Source organism: Penicillium citrinum (assembly GCF_028827155.1).
Source record: "Penicillium citrinum strain IBT 23319 chromosome Unknown utg000004l:1.0-2404223.0:1.0-2405248.0, whole genome shotgun sequence".
Classification (NCBI taxonomy): domain Eukaryota; kingdom Fungi; phylum Ascomycota; class Eurotiomycetes; order Eurotiales; family Aspergillaceae; genus Penicillium; species Penicillium citrinum.
In genome coordinates this window covers 1,245,852-1,261,623 of record NW_026622689.1, presented here as the reverse complement: position 1 = coordinate 1,261,623, position 15,772 = coordinate 1,245,852, and the positions used below count along the sequence as shown (strand labels likewise).

The following is a 15,772-nucleotide window of genomic DNA, read 5'->3' as shown; positions in this document are numbered from 1 at the left end:
TACAATACAATGAAAGATAAATAATAAGCGGATATCCGTAAACCAAAAACAAGTCTAAACGGTGCTTTCGGCTGGTGCGGCGTTCGAATCAGATTCCTCCTTCGTGGTCTCTGGTTCTGGCTTTGGCTCTCCTTCTGTTTGAACCTTTTCGCTCTCTGGTGCAGGCTCGCTTTCAGCTGGTGCTGGGGCAGATGGCTCTGCTTCGGTTTCCGGCTTTTCGGGCTCTGGTGCACTAGGTGTGCTATTATCTGGGGCAGAGATAGGAGGGTTTGTAGTTTCTGGGCTAGGTTCGATGTTGGGCTCGACGTCATTTGCTGGTGGTGCTGGAGCAGGAGAGGCTGGCTTTTCTGAAGGAGGAGCGGACTCTTCTAATGATGATTGCTGCTCTGGTGGGTTTGCTGTAGCGCCCATGTCAGTGTCTTGCTTGTCGTCCGTAGAATCCTGGCCAGCCTCGGTATTGGCTGTATGATCTTCATTCTCCGGAGTCTGCAAAGTCTCAGATTGCTCATTCTCGTGGCTGTTGCTGGAAGGCTGAGAAGCTTCTTGGGTCGTAGACTCTGGTTGCAATGGCGGCTCACTTGACACAGTTGGCACTGAAAGCTTCTCTTCCGGGGAGGCGGAAGGGAGAGCAGGCGTTCTCTCTTCAGGCTTAGCTGGCTGAGAGTCTGGTTGGGTATCGTTGGTTGCATTATCTGCCGCAGTTGGAACTTGCGTTTCCGGTGCAGGGGATTGCTTAGCGGCTTCTACAGCAGAATCAACGGTAGGTGTTGTATCACTCTTCTCTTCCTTCGGTTCTGTATCCTCTGGCTCTTTTATCTTTTCATCTGAATCAGTAGTTCCTCCAAAAGGCTCTCTCGGAGATGAGATCTCCTTGGATGGCTCAATTGACCCATGAGGCTCAGCTGTGGTTTCTTGAATCTGCTCAGCCAGGGGAGCAGGTGTTGCGGACGCAGACGCATCAGTTTCCTGGGCAATAGGCTCAGGTTGGGAAGCGGCGGATGTATCTGGTGGCGGAACAGTCGATGAAGGCTCAGGCTCAGGATGTTGAGGGTCGGGAAGAGCGTCTTTCATTTCGATATCCTTCTCTTGATCAACATTAGTGCCGGTTGGCTGTTGTTCACTAGAATCTTCAAAGGACTGGGCCACGGGAGTGTCCTGGGTCTTTGCATCAACCATAGACTCGTCGCCCTCATCACTCTCGTCACCATCTTCACCGTCATCCTCATCATCTTCTTGTCCATGTTGATCAGCTGAAATGGGCAAGCCATCCTGTCCGACTTTATTCTCGGGGCCATTTTCAGCGCTTGGGGTTGCACCGTGCACGATCGAGGCATCGGCACCCTCACCCGGCGCAAACATGACTTTCTTCTTGCGACCCTTTCCAATTCCTCTACCCTTGCGCTTAGGAGGAGGTGGTCGTCGCTTATTCGGGTTCACAACTGCAGAAGAGCCAACCTCTGCAACCACGAGACCCTCCGAATTAACGACTCCTACCCCCTCCACGACAGTCCCCGGGGCAGGCGCCTCAGGCTTGACGGGCACCTCACTTTGGTCTACGATCGTCTGAATGTCCCCAGTAACTTCGCCTTCAATACGATGTCCATCGGGAACCCAGGCTTCGTATATCGAAATATTACCAGTCGTCGGATCAACTTTTTGGAACTTAGTTCGTCGCATGGCCGGAGTCGCGCCAGAACCACCATCCAAGCTGGTAGGGCCGCCGTAGAGAGAAGGTAGACCGGGACGACGCTTGGCCAGGAATTCGATCTCTGGAGGTTCCTGATGCTTGGAATGTACTGTCCACTTGCGACTGGTGAAGCTGCGGTCTGCTGAGTTGGCGTTGCCGTTTGCTTGATCCTCCGCGGAAGCCATTTTATTCTCCTCCTCCTTGACAGAACGACCGCTCGGACGAACATATATACAACCTGCGCGGGCGGCTCGAAGGAGGGCGCGACTCGCTGCCGGTAGAAGCTGACTGTCGCGTGGCATAGCTAGCTCAGGGAGAGCCGTTGTCCCTCCAGGACCCTGAACACTGAACTCTGACTCCTCTGTTTTAGGCGCTTGTGAAGTGGTCTGCACCTGGCGCGACCAGCGGCGGACGGGCAAACCCTCAAAGACATCGTGATCGATTTGGCCTCTGGAGCGACTAGCGCTGTCTAATTGGCGGCCGGAGCGCGAGGACCGGAACTAAGTACGATGTTAGTAAACCGATTATCCTGAGAAAGCCCACCAATTCCTCTCAATCTATGTCGTTCAGGGTCGAATGGTTTGTGAGGAGGGAGATAGAGCAATGATCGCAGGCGCAATTGAACGTACTGCTGACGGCATAATGGACAGCCAAGATGTCCGTATTCCTTGCCTCTTAACGCTTTTATCAGATATAGTCCCCCCAAATTACCCGTCGTGAGCTTGGGGCGAACAGGAATAGAGTAGGTCGATAGATGGCGGTTGCAGCGTTGGAGTTGGTCGCGTTGCGAACGGGCAAGTTCGCGGTAGGGGACGATCACGTGATATAAGGCTACACTTTCTACAGACTTGAATTATAACGAATAAACAGCGATAATGTAGAATAATTTTGGAGTGAATGATAACTAGTGAATGACGAAGATGTAGGAGAGGAGAAGTCTATATTCTGGATTGATGGATTGGCCGTTGAGCGGCACTTACACTATAAATACAGAAGAAAAGAATCCAGTCAAGTTGAACTCTCCACCGTTTCCCAGGTTAAAGGATGGAATTAATTTGCAGGTTAACTCAAGATATGAACAGCTCAAACCCAGCTGCAAATGAAGAAAGAAAAGAGTCAGTACTTTTCATGCGCCAAATAACGGTTGCAGGGCCTAAGACTAGGCAAGATTAGGGGAAACGTACCCAGTGTCCTTCTGGCGAACAATACCACCTTGGCCGCCTGTCTCCTTTCCCTAATCACATCCTGTCAGCTCAGAAGTCTTATAAGTTGAGGTATTGCTGCATCGAGGAGAAACCTACTGTCTCCTGGCCTTCCACCACCAATTTGTCCAGCTGATAGAACTGGCTGATGATAGTTTGTCTCTGTGGAAGAAAAGATTAGCTATGTGTTCGACTCTATTCTGACTCCAGCATAGGCGAGAGAAGTCGTGATCAAGTCTCCACAAGACAGACACATTGCATTGATCAAAATGGTCTCCGAGGGGCAGTCGACGATCAGCAGCTCGGGAACCAAAGACTAACCTTCAGTTGACGAAGACTCTGCAGGCCTTCCTGCATCAACTCCTGTATCCGACGCTCCTGCGTCTCATTCTGGTGTTCACGGAACATGTCTCTTGTTTTCCGGCGCGCATATTCACGAAAGTTGTAGTTGGAGAATTGCGATGAGGTTCGCAGCAGGGAACGGAACTTTACAAATAGATAATTAAGTTAGCCCATTACGATCAAAGCCTGCGAGTTGTTGCGGAGGTGCATCATATCACCAGAAAGGGTCATCGGAGCAAGCCTGGTGATGACTTACCAAAGACCGCGCCTGGAAGGCGGTATCGCGGTTCAGCGCAGCGACAGACATGATTTTATCAGACGATATTGGTTGAGAGAAGACGGAAGAGAACGCTCAGGGCTGTTGCTACTCAAAGGTTAACGGTTGACAATGGGATATCAGGTTTCGGAGTTGCGGACGGAGGTGGCGGTTCTTGGATTCAGGCCCAAGTGTCAAAGGTTCCCGGATGGGAAGAGATCTCTCAGAGGGAAAAGACGAATATGGTATCACAATATGATACAAGTATCGACAAGCAGATGAGGTCCCAAGTGTGATGCGAAGGGGTCGAATGGGAAAGTGTTGAAGCGCAGGGCGGGAAATTCTTTTGCGTTCGAAAATGACGGAGTTCGTCGGGGCCGAGCTTCTTCTCCGCGCTTTCAACTCTTTTTTTGCCAGTTACTCCCCGCACAACTCTGGCTTGGCCGACACACTCGCAAATTAGTTGATTTACACCTGTTGACTTCATATCATTAATTATGGCTCAAGTTCCAACACCACCAGCATCAAGGGCTGGTTCAGAGACCCCAGCGGTCTTGTTTAAGTCTGCGGAGGACTCATCGGAGTTGCTTCAGTCATTGGATGATCTACTTGAGCAGTACCTACACCTGCTGGATCGCCAGCAAAGATTGCAATCAGGGTTAGCGAAGGAATTATCTTCGGTATGTGTAGATTCTTGATTTGATTCGTTAGGAGTACTAAATTGTTGGTGAAGGGGTTTATGGCACTGGCCCATGCGAATTACACCTGTCCTCCCGGCCGACGATATGGCGCCGATTATTATGACGAGCGAATGAAAGCAACGCGAAAACTGTCAGTAAATTCCAAAGACAAGGGGAAATGGATCGAAAATGGTGACTATCGGCTAATATATGTGGAATTGATAGTTCCATTCGAAATGGACAAGACAAAGAAGTAGATGAAAACAAGGACTCGGAGAAGACAGCAAAAGTGCAGTCTCAATCGCCTGAGACTCAATTTGAGTTCCTCTTGCAGGATATATCAGATTGCACCTCCAAGGATGAATTGCAGGAAGCGGCCGAGAAGGAGAATGCGACCTCATCAACTCCGGAGCACCCAGAGGCCGAAGCACCCTCGTCGCAAAACAATGACGGAGACGCAAAAGAGTCCAATACTGAAGAGGATAATGACGAGACTAAAACCAAGAAGGATTCTAGTTCTTCCAAGAAGAAGTTTTACTCTGACGATCCTATCCACTGGTACGGAATCCTTGTGCCAGCCTCGCTACGAAATGCACAGCGATCATTTACAGCAGGGGTAAAGAATCAGGTGCCTGAGCTAGCCAGTGTGATTGTGGAAATGCAATCCCTGGAGCAGAGAATCACCAAGCTACGATCTCAATTAGGGGTCGAGTCATCGGAGAAAGCCTTGAAATAGTGACCCCTGAGATAGCTATCCCGGGTGCCCCAGGGGTATTGTATATCTAACCTCTAACTATACATACTCCTACTAAGCGGCACTTGAGAACATCCGGCTGCTCCCGTATGCCACATGGTGTGCTTGGCGCAAGAACGGCGTTGATAAACCCGGATCACCGGTCTCATTCTGGAAAAGTGTGCGAAATATCCACCTGGATCAAAAGATGAGAGGCTGAATCCTGGGCTTCGGGGATCCACGGCTCTGCATTGTCACGAACGGTGGATGAATAAATGGGTCGAGGGAAACAGTTCTATTTCTCCATTCTGTTGAATCTGCTATTTTTTATCCTCGTATTATTCATTTATTTCCTTTTCGGGTCACTCAGTATCTACTTTTCGTTTCCAAGCGAGGCGTTATGGAGACGCATTATACGCCCTAGGCATATGGCCCATGGCCCCAAAGGCGCCCTAGTTAGAGTTGGTTATAGATAGTCCCAGCCTCCTCGTTGCATGTTTCACCTCCTATCTTCTCCCCCATGGAAGAAAAGAAATTCTCCGAGATCCTCAATAAGTACGAGGGGGACATTTCAAGTGTCCCATGGTGCGTTTGATTGATATGCTATGATTTTCAAAGATTTCAACGTCATATCAAATTCTCCGGGGGAGACTGCATTGACTCCACAAGCCACATCTTCAAGCTGACCACAGCAACGAGAATGAATCCATGGATTGTTTAATGTGCCATGTTTAAAAACAATGGAGATACAATCCAATCATTTACGAGTCCATTCTTGACGTCTCACATTGGCCGCACTAAGCGAACTGGCCCCTCAATCTGAGACGTAGCTTCGGAGACTAAGCTCCTGGCACCTCCTGGAACACACCCCACTGGGTAAAGCATCGAGATCGGATTCGTGCGCTCGGCCCCAGTCTCCACTGTTGTCAAGGGTACTGGTCTGGATGTGTAGCGACCTGAAACCCTTGTTGATTTCGCATTTTGAATTGCTCACCCCCATAGTCGTATGAGATTCTCTAGATGCCGTCTGAGCCCCCCCTCAAAATTAATCTATCTAGCCCGAGATGTGAAGCGACCTCCACTGAGGGACTAGTCACTTCGCCTACTCTCCTAAACTTGAAAAAATGACAAGGGTTTAATCTATTTCGGGGCTGGACCGGCTGTCGCGCCGTTGTCCCTTGTCCGTTGTGCCGGAGTCGTGTCAACCATCGATTCTTCTCTCCCTTTCCTTTTCTCTCTTTTTTTCTTTGTTGCGACTGTCGCGACTTTCCTTCTCGCTCGAAGAGCTTGAGGCTCTTCCCTTCCTTTCCCTTTCTCTTCTCCGTTTGCGACTGCTGTGAGTATCAAATTCTCCATCCAGCCCTGTTTACAACCGGTGGTGATCCGTAGTGATCAAAAGGATCATGGACTAGCAATGCAAGAATGGAACACAAGAACGGGTGCTGATCTGAAAGTGGGATGTAGTCTCTTATTGTTTTGAAACATTGCTGGTTTGATACGAGCGATCGTTCCTCTTTACAGTCAACAACAGTGGTAAGTTGACGCCCATAGACAATGATGGGAGGTAAATGATGTCTAATCAGCAGGCTTTCAACAGTGGCATTGAATGCCCTTCCATTCTTTTGTGATATTCAGTCTAAGCTTCGACATATAGCGTGCAAGCTGTTCGTCTCGCCGGCATACCGTCTTCGGTATAGATATCTTGCCCTTCAATCCTTCAACATACTGGTCATTTTGGCATCGTCCATTCGTTTCTTGCTGTTCGCTTCCAGTCATTCTATTCTTCCTCGATCAGGGTATCGAGCAACGTGAACCAAGCAACTTGGTTCTATTTTCAGCACACTATACGTGTGATATTGACCTCGTCGGCTCTATACTAACATCTTAACTTGATGTTATAAAACAGTCAATACTTACACATTTATCTACAATTTCTGGATTATCACTTGAATAATCTCTGGCAACATTGACCAAGAATCAATGAGCTCAACCCCTTCACCAAGCTCCGGCCCTGGTCCACGACCTGGGCCTCGTCCTGGTGGAATGGAGCCCGATAGGAAGGGATCCGTTAAAAGAGCAAGGGAACAACTGGCAGCGGGTGTTCGTCCAACGCGAGTCTCGCCAGCACCACCAGTTACTGCAATCCCACGACCAAATCCACCTCCACCAAGAAATGCTTCACACAATACGCAATGGCCTCTTCCGGCTTCAGGTCTCCAGCCACGCCCACTCAATCCGCAACAGCACCCTAGGTATCTGGCACCTCGAGGCCCTCCTCCCCAAAGACCGCCCCGTCCCAATGAAGTGCCTGCGCAGGATCCTTCGCAAATTCCATCTCCGTCAATCTACTCGGTCAGGAGTGGCCCGGATTCCGAGACTAGTTCTTATTACCCGTATCCAACACGGCCAGCTCGATCTTTCTCTCAACCCAAAGTAAACCAGCATTATCCACCACGCATTGTCACGTCGGATGACCAGCGTCCATCGACAGCTGATGGCTCGTGTGCCAGCCCAACAAGTACTGTGGACATGACACCGCGTATTTCAATTGCTACTGATGATTTATTTCGCCATTCCATGGCTTCCACGTCATCTTCTGCTCCAACCGTACCGCCCATTCCATTGCCAGAGCCCCCTCGACCACTGAATACTCAACAGAAGCCACGGACAGCAGGGCTCACTGCCCCAAGCGCTCAAAAGGCTCGGGCCCGTCGATCCTCGGTCTCACCAATTCCAGAGGAGCTACCCAACCCCCGTCAAACTCTCGGGTCACTTGCTTCTAGCCGTGCTATCCCTTCGAGCTGGGGCTCTGGACCGGCTGAGTCAGAGATTCTCGGAGCGTATCTTGATTCTGAATCAGATAACGATGATCATTCTGAGGCTACTGCCAAGGAGGACCAGGCCGCACTCGTGAGAAATGCCAGCGTTGGAAAGCGCGGCAAACCAACGATGCGTACCATTTCTAAGTCTAACCCTAACTCCGAGGTGATGGTTCCAGATGTCCCCTCGACTCACCAAAAGAGCGACTCAGAACTTAAAACCTCCGATGATATTGCCGTCGCTGAAGCTACAGTCAATAAGGCTCCAAGTCAACCAACACTGGCCCGGCGAGTATCTGCCTCCACTGCGTCGGGTGAATCGTACATTGATCCAGAGAAACCACGCTTTGCGCAACCACTTCCAGACCATGCATATCATGACTCTGGGCTTGAAAAGGAGCTAGAGCTTCTTCCCCGTGCTGCGCCTACTATGAGTGATAAGCGACCTGGCGGCCGTAAACCGCCTCGTCTGGATATGGGTGCTGTGCGGGATGCTGAAGCGCGTGGCAGTCTCTCTAGCTTGACCGATCTAATCCGTCGGGCAACAAAGCTCGCTACAAATTTAGACCATGGCAGAACAGCGAGTCGAAATGACATTCTGGCCTCAGAAGGCGATTCGCGACCTCCATTTGGTGGGTATTTATCAGATATAGCATGGCCCAGGCCTCAATGTACTAACAATAGTAATAGGACGACGTCGCAACTCTGGCTCTATATCTGATATTTTACACATGTTCCCTAACCCGTCTTTGGAGACTCCGGACAGACCTCGTGGTTCATGGCCTGTTTTCTTCGGTCGATCCGGTCTACGCAACGGTGAAGCCCTTGGCTCAAACGCTGATGAACCCGAGGCTAAAAAGCCCCCTCGACGATGCTGTGGGATGCCGCGTAAATGGTTCATCATCCTTTGCGTGATCCTATTCATCATTGTCATACTGGCCGTTCTTCTCCCAGTATTCCTTGTCGCGGTGCCTAATGAAAAATCCAGTGACGAGACTAGCTGCGCCAAGAGCAACCCCTGTGAAAATGGTGGTGTCAGTGTCTCGAGCGGAGAGAAATGCTCCTGTGTCTGCTCGAATGGATACACTGGTTCGCAGTGTACCACTAAAGCTGATAGTAGCTGTGTTAATTCGCTCATTGACAATGGAAGCATCAGTAAGAATGCCACGATGGGTAGTTCTCTTCCATCCATCTTCGACCAATCCAAGACGGACTTCGATATCACTCTCGACCCCGTGACGATAATGGCGCTGTTCAGCATGAACGATATCTCCTGTAAGACGGAGAATGCACTCATTGCTTTTAGCGACGTTGACTCTAGCAGCGGGAGTAGCCGTCGTTCTCTCGATATGGGTCTAGATGTGGATGTGGAGGATTCCACGCAACCCACCCCCGCCTCCCTAGCAGCCCGCGCAGCCACAACCAATGGAATTCTGTTCGACAATTCTGGCAATGGACATGATAGCGGGTCTAAGGAGACCCAAGCAACAGCAATCAAGTCAGGCGCATCAAGTACAAGTACAGGGACCACTACGCAGGAGACAAGCACAGCATCTGCTACTTCGACTGCGGCTGCACGAAGTTCTAAGGCGAAGTCAAAGGGGGTCCCGAACTCGGTGATCGAGTTCTCACGGGTTGCTGTTCTGTATGTTATGCAGGATACTGGATCATTCGAGTCGGCGCTGTCTTCTGAGAAGGAGATTGCGTCGTACTTGAATGAGAAGTATGCGAGCACATCTAGTCCGTCCTTGGAGTTGTTGAACACTTTCTCGTTGGATTTTTCCAATAAGACGATTACGAGAGAAGGGACTGGGTTGACGGTGCATTGATGTAGATGCTGCTTCATGTTGTGTTGTTTGTGCACTGTACTATGCTGCGCTACACTGTGCTGTATATGTACATGTACAGGTATATAGTGTACAAAAGTACATTGTCACGCTGCGGAAGTGATCAATATATGTGTGGAAATATCAGTATAGGTGTTGGGCGTTTTACAGAGCAGTAATACCATAATGTTGGAATACTCGATATGTTCTCCTGATCAGCAGTCTAACTTGTCAACAATACCCTACCATAGTTAGTGTACTCCATAGTCTTTTCGTCGTCAACTAATTGCCGGAATAAGACAAAAGCTTAAATGCCGATTGTCGTCGGCCTGCCAAGCCCGGGCCGATCTTTTCCCCTTTGGGAGATCAGAGGCTGTCGAAGCACGTCAGCGTCCGCGGAGGTGGCGTGCTCGGGTCACGTGGACATTACCGTTGAAGATGATACAGCCACGCACTTCTTGCTAACGGGGAGGTCGATGAGTATAAAATCGAACTCTTTACTATAAAAAAGGATTGAAAGACAAGTTGGAAGACTGAGTTAGATGAAAGAGAGTACTTTGGCAGAAGATCTTAATACAATTTGAGGCGGAGCACCCTGCAAATGCCGCCCCCTGAAAATCCGGGAAGATCTCCGCCGTAAACGAGTACGCCAGTCCGCGGGCAGCGGAAATGCGTTGCCAGTATGAGTATACGTAGTAGATACATAACTCTGTAATTAGTTGCTTGTACTTCATTGCGCTAGTGTAGTGAGGAGAAGGAAAAGAATACACTTGAGACAAGCAGAACTTCCATAGTGACTGAGTAGTACTCCATCCTCATCCTGGATCATGCACTTGTTATATGAGAAGTGGATATGTATTCTAGAACATACAGAACTAAACTCAAGCACACCAATATGTATACAACGAAGGATGCATATCAATTCGAAACGTGTTCGAGAATATCAATTATAGCAAGGATAGGCAGGATAGGCGACACACCCCTTGGTTCTCCAGCAAGCAAGTCTTCTGTCTGGACAGACTCGGCGGGGCGTCCCCTCCAGTCTGACTCCACCGTTGACGACTGAACGATTTACTTTATGCCGTGGCTCTTGGATGTATCCTGTTTGGGCATTTCTCCAACTAGAAATTCTCATCTCTCCCACTTTTTCTTTCCCTTCTTTGCTTTCTCTCATTCCCCTCTACCCTCTCTTTTTCTTTTTTTTTTTGGTTCCCTTATATACCCTTACACAATGGCCAACGCTCCTCACGGTGGTGTCCTCAAGGACTTGCTTGCCCGCGATGCTCCCCGCCAGGAGCAGCTCAGCGCTGAGGCCGAGTCCCTCCCTGCTGTTGTTCTGACTGAGCGCCAGCTGTGCGATTTGGAACTCATCATGAACGGTGGTTTCTCTCCTTTGGAGGGTAAGTCTTGCTTCATCTTTTTCTTTTACTCTCTGTCCGAGGAACTCTTCCTTGGCAATCGCGTCATGCTGCCCCTCCCCCCACCATACATCTCTCGCGCAATCCCAATGCATTGCCAATGTAATGCCAATGCTGATGCTGATGCCAATGCAATGAGCAAGGCATTGGCATTCAATTCAGCATTGGTTAACCAATTGATTAAGCCAATGGTTATCAGGCCAATAGCGTGGGATGAACGAGTGACATTTACCATTGATTACCAATTCCCGTTTATTTTTCTGCGGCGCCGGCGGATAGACCTTTTAACTGACATGATTTTGCTTTTGGATAGGTTTCATGAACCAGGCCGACTATGACCGGTACGTAAACGAATGATACTATTGGATGGATGCCTACGCTATAGATCGCATCTTCCTCGATATCTCATACTTGGGATCAATGCTAATTGTTCCACAGTGTCTGCGAGGACTGCCGCCTTGCCGATGGCAATGTCTTCTCCATGCCCATTACCCTCGATATCACCCAGAAGGAGATTGATGCTCTGAAGCTGCAGGCCGGTAGCCGCATCACTCTGCGTGACTTCCGTGATGACCGCAACCTGGCCATCCTGACCATCGACGACATCTACCGCCCCGACAAGTGAGTACTCGGCCTTTTTTACACTTTCCGCTGCTACCCGCCCAGTGTTGTGCTGTGATCTTGGTCTACCGGACTCCCGTGACTTATCCTGTCGATCTCCGCTGAATACTGGAACAATGCGCTTCCATCTTTTCTGTGGTGAATTGGTAGTGGTGGCGTGGACGAGTGCATGGACCAATTGCTTTACGCAATGCCTGGACCGGGCGCGGGTCCCTTTTTTTGTGGGTCTCGCTGACGTGGATAATTTCCCCTGTATCTAGGGCCAAGGAGGCTAAGCTTGTCTTTGGTGGCGATCCCGAGCACCCTGCTATCAAGTACCTGAACGAGACCGTCCAGGAGTTCTACATTGGTGGTAAGATTGAGGCTGTCAACAAGCTCAACCACTACGACTATGTCGCTCTGCGCTGTACGTTCTCCGTTCCAGATCAATTGATCTTAATACTTTATTTTCTTTCGAATCTTTATACTGATGTTTCAAAAGACACCCCCGCTGAGCTGCGCGTTCACTTCGACAAGCTGGGCTGGTCCCGCGTCGTCGCTTTCCAGACCCGTAACCCCATGCACCGTGCTCACCGTGAGCTGACCGTCCGCGCGGCTCGCTCTCGCCAAGCCAACGTTCTGATCCACCCCGTCGTCGGTCTGACCAAGCCCGGTGACATTGACCACTTCACCCGTGTCCGCGCCTATGAGGCCCTCCTGCCCCGTTACCCCAACGGCATGGCCGTTCTGGGTCTTCTGGGTCTGGCCATGCGTATGGGTGGTCCCCGTGAGGCCATCTGGCACGCTATCATCCGTAAGAACCACGGTGCTACTCACTTCATTGTCGGCCGTGACCACGCCGGTCCTGGTAGCAACTCCAAGGGCCAGGACTTCTACGGCCCTTACGATGCCCAGCACGCCGTTGAGAAGTACAAGGATGAGCTCGGTATCGAGGTCGTCGAGTTCCAGATGGTCACCTACCTCCCCGACACCGACGAGTACCGTCCCGTCGACCAGGTCCCTGCTGGTGTCAAGACCCTGAACATCTCCGGTACTGAGCTGCGCCGTCGTCTTCGCACTGGCGCTCACATCCCCGAGTGGTTCTCCTATCCCGAGGTTGTCAAGATTCTCCGCGAGTCCAACCCTCCCCGCAACAGCCAGGGTTTCACCATCTTCCTGACTGGTTACATGAACTCTGGCAAGGACGCCATTGCCCGTGCTCTGCAGGTTACTCTGAACCAGCAGGGTGGCCGTTCCGTCTCCCTGCTGCTGGGTGACACTGTCCGCCACGAGCTCTCCTCCGAGCTGGGCTTCACCCGCGAGGACCGCCACAAGAACATCCAGCGCATTGCCTTCGTCGCCTCTGAGCTGACCCGCTCCGGAGCCGCCGTCATCGCTGCCCCCATCGCTCCCTACGAGCACTCCAGGAAGTACGCCCGTGACGCCGTTTCCCAGGCCGGTTCCTTCTTCCTTGTCCACGTCAACACTCCCCTCGAGTACTGCGAGAAGACCGACAAGCGCGGTATCTACGAGCAGGCTCGCCGCGGCGAGATCAAGGGCTTCACCGGTGTCGATGACCCCTACGAGGCTCCCGAGAAGGCCGACCTCGTTGTCGATGCTTCCAAGCAGAGCGTTCGCTCCATCGTGCACGAAATTGTTCTCGTGCTCGAGAGCGAAGGTTACTTCGACAAGTCCCAGTAGATATATAAAAAAACATCCCAGGATTGCTTGTGATGCTTGATTTTTCTGTTTTTGAAGCTTGGCCTACATAGAGACTTTTATTCGCTTTTTAATTGCGACTGGATTCCCCTATACTAGATTCCGAATTGACTTCGTTATCAATGTTCATTGTTATTATCCTTCTATTTCGAGTAGCTTATTCCAGTGTTTTTCGTAAAATCGAATTGCAAAATACAAAACCGTAGATATTTGATATTTGAATTTGATTGAGTCTGTAACTACTGAGTATCTATAAACGTTTTGCTTGACGCTTATATAGCTATATGTCACGTGCAATAAAACAAACAGTGCAAACGGCTCTCTGAAATGTCTCGCGCATCGATGCAATCAAGAACCAACTTATCGTTTAACAAGTCAATATGCTATCACGCAACATTGCTGGCCGAATACCAACCCGTATTCGACCAGTCCAGCCACTCAGACATCCTGGACTGCATTCTCTCCGCCCTTTCACCCATCGTACGCGACTGCAAATCTCCCCGCCGTCGGGTCGTCCACAGCTTCCATTCCTCTCACCACAACCACTCTCACGACCAATCCCACCTCTTTCAAGTCACCTATGCAAGCACTTTGGTCGACTAGTCTCAACGACGAGTCGGGACTACTACAAAAAGCGTATCAGCTACACCGTTAAGACTACTCTCACTTTATCCGTCATCTTCTTCCTCTTCTCCCTCGTCAAGCTCGGCGTTTACCAAGAAGACATCGAGCATAAATGGCCGTCGCCGCCAGAGTGGAGCTTAAAATCCCGCTGGTGTCTTCGATCAGCGCAAGCACTACAACATCCTGAGTACACTGGCCATCTTTTGACCGATTGGCCCATGGTAGCAGGCTATCTCAACGAACTTATCCAACGACTGGAAAACATCGAAGGTGAAGGCGCGGGTATCATCGAGCAAGGAGACGGAGGATTCCTAGTCGAAGGCGTCGGTAAAACTGGTCTCGATATCTCCGAGAAGAGTGAGCCTTGGCGTCGAGGTTATTTCCAAGCCCTGCTAGGTGCCGCAAAGGCGGCAGAGAACTTGGAAGGCTGGGTCACGGATAAGAAACAGCGAGTTTCTGCACCAGCTGAACATGTCATCGGACCTTCAAACCCACGACCTAAGCCCATGCCCGCGGCCGCAAACTACGTCATGCACGAGGAGGACTGCGAACCCGCTTCCCCGCCACCGGAGAAGTTCTATATGAAGATCTTGACGACGAATGGCTTTGATACGAAGCAGAAGGTTGAGGCAGCACTTGCTTATGCCGATTGGCTCGATTACAAGGGTCTCGGCCGGACGGCCGGAGATATGTACGTTTGGGCATTAGACATTGCGGCTGGAGGAATCGAAAGTGGTGCGGATAAGTTGGTTGATTTGAAAACGGGTATTTTGAAAAATACCAGTCCGCAGCCACCATCAGAAAACTTAATTCGTGTATCGACTGCATTGGCCGTTCACAGTGCCCGTCAGGGTGACCTTCCAGCCGCTCTCTCACTGTTCACATCCGTCTTGAAGGCTTGGCGCAGTCTTCCTCTGGAGAAAGACGAATTCGCGCTCACACCCCCTCCACAAGGAAACAACCCTCTTGCACCTATATTTAAGCTTTTCTCGACTGTCTTCATCCCAGTCGAATACCCACCCGCCGCACCATCAGGCAATGAACCCCCCGACCAGAAAAACTGGATCCATCTGCCACGAAGCGGGACTAATGACCTACATTGGCGAGATTCTATTCGCATCATCATCACAGGACCAAGGACTTGCCTGGACCCGCGACGCAGTGGAAATGGCAGAAGCCACGCTCGCAGAACTCCACAATTCACCTGACATCGATGCCCGCGGCCGTTGCGCACAGTGCTTGAAGGTTGGACTTGATAATTGGAGAACGATGGTCTCGTCACTCGTTGCTCGGGCACGTGAGGAACAGGCTGAGAGCGTACAATCGGCGAAGAAAGCCTGGTACGGCGGTGCAAATCTGGCGAAGACTAAGACTGAGGAGTTGAGGAGATGGGAGGCTGAAATGGAGATTCTTCAGGATCGAATCGATAATGTTTTCCCTCTTATTGATGGGGAGGGCGGTCTTGATACGCTTACGGGTGGATCTTCTTTGTTCGTGTAAATTATGCATTTGGGTTGGTTGGTGTTGGTGTTGGTTTTTCGTTGATGATGTATATACTATTACTCTTCCCCTGTCAATCATACACAAATTCCATGGCTTGCCTGGAACAGTTTTCATTCAAGATATCCTGTAGTCTTTCAATTTCTGGGTGGACGTCAGGTGGCCGTCATTACCCTATTTCCTTCAACCATCAAGTTGTTTTTCAACACGTCTTCATCCTCTGACTCTTGATAGGCCTTTGTAGCATGATTCAGGCCATTTGATAGCATGTGCTAGGGAAATATTCTAACATATTTCTATTTACCATCCAAATCACTATAAAAACAACTAGCTATGATAGTCTTATGCCTCAGATTTATGTCATCA

The 15,772-nt window shown here is 50.2% G+C and overlaps 6 protein-coding genes across 6 annotated transcripts; 4 read left to right on the top strand and 2 right to left on the bottom strand.

Annotated features, from left to right (window-relative positions):
- Positions 1–54: 54 nt before the first annotated feature.
- N7469_005423 (uncharacterized protein) lies at positions 55–2,328 on the bottom strand (the record flags this gene model as incomplete). The annotated part of the gene is made up of 2 exons (XM_056644343.1): positions 55–2,187; positions 2,317–2,328. The coding sequence occupies 2 exons, from the start codon at positions 2,326–2,328 to the stop codon at positions 55–57; spliced, it is 2,145 nt and encodes a 714-aa protein (XP_056501157.1).
- A 518-nt stretch (positions 2,329–2,846) lies between these two features.
- N7469_005422 (LYR motif-containing protein) lies at positions 2,847–3,538 on the bottom strand (the record flags this gene model as incomplete). The annotated part of the gene is made up of 4 exons (XM_056644342.1): positions 2,847–2,921; positions 2,989–3,051; positions 3,211–3,375; positions 3,488–3,538. 4 exons carry the CDS (start codon positions 3,536–3,538, stop codon positions 2,847–2,849), a joined length of 354 nt encoding a protein of 117 aa, XP_056501156.1.
- Positions 3,539–3,984: 446 nt separating this feature from the next.
- Positions 3,985–4,903, top strand: N7469_005421 (uncharacterized protein; the record flags this gene model as incomplete). The annotated part of the gene is made up of 3 exons (XM_056644341.1): positions 3,985–4,167; positions 4,221–4,318; positions 4,393–4,903. 3 exons carry the CDS (start codon positions 3,985–3,987, stop codon positions 4,901–4,903), a joined length of 792 nt encoding a protein of 263 aa, XP_056501155.1.
- A 1,977-nt stretch (positions 4,904–6,880) lies between these two features.
- Positions 6,881–9,548, top strand: N7469_005420 (uncharacterized protein; the record flags this gene model as incomplete). Its single annotated transcript, XM_056644340.1, has 2 exons — positions 6,881–8,351; positions 8,410–9,548. 2 exons carry the CDS (start codon positions 6,881–6,883, stop codon positions 9,546–9,548), a joined length of 2,610 nt encoding a protein of 869 aa, XP_056501154.1.
- Positions 9,549–10,776: 1,228 nt separating this feature from the next.
- On the top strand, positions 10,777–13,264 carry sC (sulfate adenylyltransferase; the record flags this gene model as incomplete). Its single annotated transcript, XM_056644339.1, has 5 exons — positions 10,777–10,945; positions 11,277–11,304; positions 11,402–11,584; positions 11,845–11,990; positions 12,066–13,264. 5 exons carry the CDS (start codon positions 10,777–10,779, stop codon positions 13,262–13,264), a joined length of 1,725 nt encoding a protein of 574 aa, XP_056501153.1.
- Positions 13,265–13,662: 398 nt separating this feature from the next.
- On the top strand, positions 13,663–15,406 carry N7469_005418 (uncharacterized protein; the record flags this gene model as incomplete). Its single annotated transcript, XM_056644338.1, has 2 exons — positions 13,663–14,913; positions 15,014–15,406. The coding sequence occupies 2 exons, from the start codon at positions 13,663–13,665 to the stop codon at positions 15,404–15,406; spliced, it is 1,644 nt and encodes a 547-aa protein (XP_056501152.1).
- Positions 15,407–15,772: the final 366 nt, after the last annotated feature.